The following is a 3956-nucleotide window of genomic DNA, read 5'->3' on the forward strand; positions in this document are numbered from 1 at the left end:
ATGTGTGTCCCATCGGTGTATGAATGTGATAAGGCACTGATTAGTCTCTTTAGAATGGTTTCTTCAATTAGATTTATAGAGATGTACGAGTGCTGTATGAATGTGTGTGTATGTGTGGAGGTAAACGATGGCACAGATTGTGTTGTAAAGCTCTTTGAGGGGCTTGATTAGATAGAAAAGTGCCCACCTGCCCGCAAACACAACAAAAAGGGTCAGTGACATGAGACAGCCCTGGTGTACACCAACTGGCACTGGGAATGAGCTTGACTTAGTGCAGAGGATGCAAACACAACATTTTTTTCTTTGGGAATTCAAAGAACTCTTAGAAGTGACCCCAACATCCCATACGCTTGCAACACCTTCAACAAACTGTTAAGAGCACAATCATAAGCTTTTTCAAGTTCTGCTAAACATATATAGACTGGTGAGTCAAACTCCCATGACCTCCTAAGCAACATTGCAAGAGTGAAAATTGGGACCACTGTTCTACAACCTAGACATAAACCAAATTGCTCCTCCTGAATTCAATGTGGACAATTGGTCTGAGCCTCCTTTCCAATGCTTATTTTAAATATTGTGAGGATGAATGTGTATTTGTGTTTTGCAATCCTTATGTTTTCCAGCTCCTGTCAAACCTGCCCTCTATCACAATCACCCCAGGTGTTAATGACATGTCCAAAGTTATGTTCTCTGATGAAAATAAATTTTGCATTTAATTTGGAAATCAAGGTCCCAGAGTCTGGAGGAAGAGAGGAGAGGCACAGAATCCACATTGCTTGAGGTCCAGTGTCAAGTTTCCACAGTCAGTGATGGTTTGGGTGCCATGTCATCTGCTGGTGTTGGTCCACTGTGTTTTCTGAGGTCCAAGGTCAACGCAGCCGTCTACCAGGAAGTTTTAGAGCACTTCATGCTTCCTACTGCTGCCCAACTTTACGGAGATGCAGATTTCATTTTCCAACAGGACTTGGCCGTACACAGTTCCAAAGCTACCAGTACCTGGTTTAAGGACTATGGTATCCCTGTTCTTAATTGGCCAGCAAACTCACTTGACCTTAACCCCATAGAAAATCTATGGGGTATTGTGAAGAGGAAGATGTGATACACCAGACCCAACAATTCAGAAAAGCTAAAGGCCACTAGCAGAGCAACCAGTGCTCTCATAACACCTGAGCAGTGCCACAGACTGAGACTACATGTCACGCCGCATTGCTGCAGTGATCCAGACAAAAGGACCCCCAACTAAGTACTGAGTGCTGTACATGCTCAAACTTTTCATGTTCATACTTTTCAGTTGGCCAACATTTCTAAAAATCCTACATTCATACACACGCACACACACACACACAAAACCATGAACACACTTTTTACACTGGAATATACAGAAAATTAGCCCATCAGAGGAACTGGAAAATTGGTCTGTCCCATTTCATTAGAGCAGGGAAGGAATGTTGATGTTAGAACTTTGGATGCTTCGATGTGAGGCGTGACTGTTCTTCTCAAACCAGTGGTTCCACAGAGGTTTCCTCCTGCTCGTACCTTTATCTACAAACCACTTTACATTTGAGTAAACGTCCTGTTCCTGCAGGCTTGGTTCAGGTTCATGGACAACAAGGCGGTCTGTTCATGACCCAGATCTCAGGAGAGAATAACCCAACACATTTTTATTCACGTCCTCATGTTTTCTGTTAGAGAATTAACATATCAGAAATGAGGGTAGCTTTTACATTTTTAAATCAGAGTTTTAACCCATCTTTCAGACAAGATTTGACGCATTAAAGGACATCTTCTAAGCCATCATTATGATTTATGTCCTTAAACCTGACAGGTTGTAGTGTCTCATTCTAATCAGACATTAAAGTTGTATTTTCAGTGTATTTTAATGTGATTGAGTTTTCCCCGCAGGACCACCAGAGCGTAGTAAAGTTACTGTGAGGTTATGAGAGCTTCTCCGTACTCAGCTGTGGCTGAGTGGCTACGGACTCATTAGTAACTACCTCAGGTACTCAGGTGGCTGAAAACAGTCAGGGACATTACGGCATCACAATGAAGCAACATCTGTGCAGTCTGTAGATATTTTGTCTTAAAAAAACAAATAAAAACGTAATCATTTGGTCACATTCCTCAGCTCTGTGCTAAAATGACGCTGTACTTGGTGGATGTAATCCGGCACTTGCAAGTGTGTTTTCACAACTAAAGTCTCATAAATAAAGGTTACCGAGTTTGAAGATACAAGAAATTATTTTTTTTTAAAACAGGAATGTCACTCACCTGTTTCCAATTGTCAAAAATTATGACTTTGCTGTCTTCGTCATCCACGGTCACCGTGCACTCGTAGCCCTCACCTGAAATCAAAAGGCATAGAGCGCACATCAGCACAGCTGTACTCAGTTTGTACAGTGGCTGTAATATGAAGTAGCAAAGTACTTTACATTACACAACTGGCCTGGCTGTGTTAATTATAGGGATGAGCATGGAAAATATCTGCTAAAAGTGTGTTTGCAGTTTTAGGAGCTTCCTCAGAGTAAACATAGTTAATTCTATTTACGGTTTGGATTATAGCAACTGAAATACCGATAGAAGTTTGAAGTTCGTAAACTCCAAACTTATACAGAAGGACCTTAGTCAGGGAGGTGACCAAAAAGCTGATGGTTACTCTGTCAGAGCTTCAGTGTTCCTCTATAGAGAGAGGAGAACCTTTCAGAAGGAAAACCATCTCTGAAACCAATCAGGCCTGTATGGTACAGTGGACAGATGAAAGCCACTTCTTAATAAAAGGAACATGGCAGAGCGTCTGGAGTTGGACAAAAGGACCTGAAGGACTCTCAGACCAGACTCTGGTCTGATGAGAAAAATACCGAACTCTTTGGTGTGAACACAAGGCGTCAGGTTCGGAAGAAACCAGGTCATCACCAGGACAATACCATCCCTACAGTGAAGCATAGTGGTGGCAACATCATGCTGTGGGGATGTTTTTCAGCAGCAGGAACAGACTAGTCAGGATGGAGGGAAAGATGAATCCAGCAATGATCAGAGACATCCTGGATGAAAACCTGCTCCAAAGCGCTCTAGACCTCAGACTGGGGCGACGATTCATTTTTCAGCAGGACAACGACCCAAATCACATGTCCAAGATCTCAGAGGAGTGGGTTCAGGAATACTGTGTGAAGGTCCTGGAGTGGCCATGATCTCAAAGGAGGGGCTTCAGGACCACTCTGTGAAGGTCCTGCCTGGAGGGGCCAAGCCAGAGTCAAGACTTGAAACTGACTGAACATCTCTGGTGATATCTGAAAATGGCTGCACAGATGTCTCCATCCAACCTGATGGAGCTTGAGAAGTACTGCACAGAATAATGGGACAAACTTTCTAAAGATAGGTGTGCTGAGCTTGAAGCATCATATTGAAAAAGACTGGAGGCTGTAACTGCTGCCAAAGAAGAAAAGGCTGTGAATACTTATGTAAATGTGATTTCATAGTTTTTGTTTTTTAACAAATATGAAAAAAATCCCAATCTTTCTTCACAATGTCACAATGGGGTGTGTGCAGAATTTTGAGAAAAGAGATTAATTTAATACTATTTGGAATAAGGCTGAATCAAAACCACAGGTGGAAAAAGTGATAATAATGTATAATATAGTCTCAAACGCTGTGAATACTTTCTGGATTCACTATATACTTATTTATATTACAGTAGTCCCTCGCTACTTCACAGTTGCTCTATCACGGTTTTTCAAAATAAGATTGGACATGACACACAAGTGGCTGACTGATGTATGAGCCACACGATCAGCATGGATTTTTTAATTTAAAATGAATTATTTTGAATTATTTAGCACCTGCTGCACACTTGTGCAACTCAGAGCAGCAGATAAAACTTCCTTCTGGAGCTGATCAGCTGATCTCCGTGCAGAGCGGAGAAGTGGGCGTGGCCAAGAGCTCTTGCAGGTGGCAAAGAGCAG

General features: G+C 42.1%; 1 protein-coding gene across 1 annotated transcript in view; it reads right to left on the bottom strand.

The window, feature by feature from the left end:
• The window catches only part of rem2 (RAS (RAD and GEM)-like GTP binding 2), a 76767-nt gene that overhangs the window by 66125 nt on the left and 6686 nt on the right, over nt 1-3956 (bottom strand). Inside the window, exon 3 of the mRNA XM_037681533.1 lies at nt 2269-2342. Coding sequence (XP_037537461.1) covers nt 2269-2342 — 74 coding nt within the window. The remainder of the gene's footprint in view (nt 1-2268; nt 2343-3956) is intronic.

Source organism: Nematolebias whitei, chromosome 9 (assembly GCF_014905685.2).
Source record: "Nematolebias whitei isolate Nwh7 chromosome 9, NemWhi1, whole genome shotgun sequence".
In the NCBI taxonomy this organism is placed as follows: Eukaryota; Metazoa; Chordata; class Actinopteri; order Cyprinodontiformes; family Rivulidae; genus Nematolebias; species Nematolebias whitei.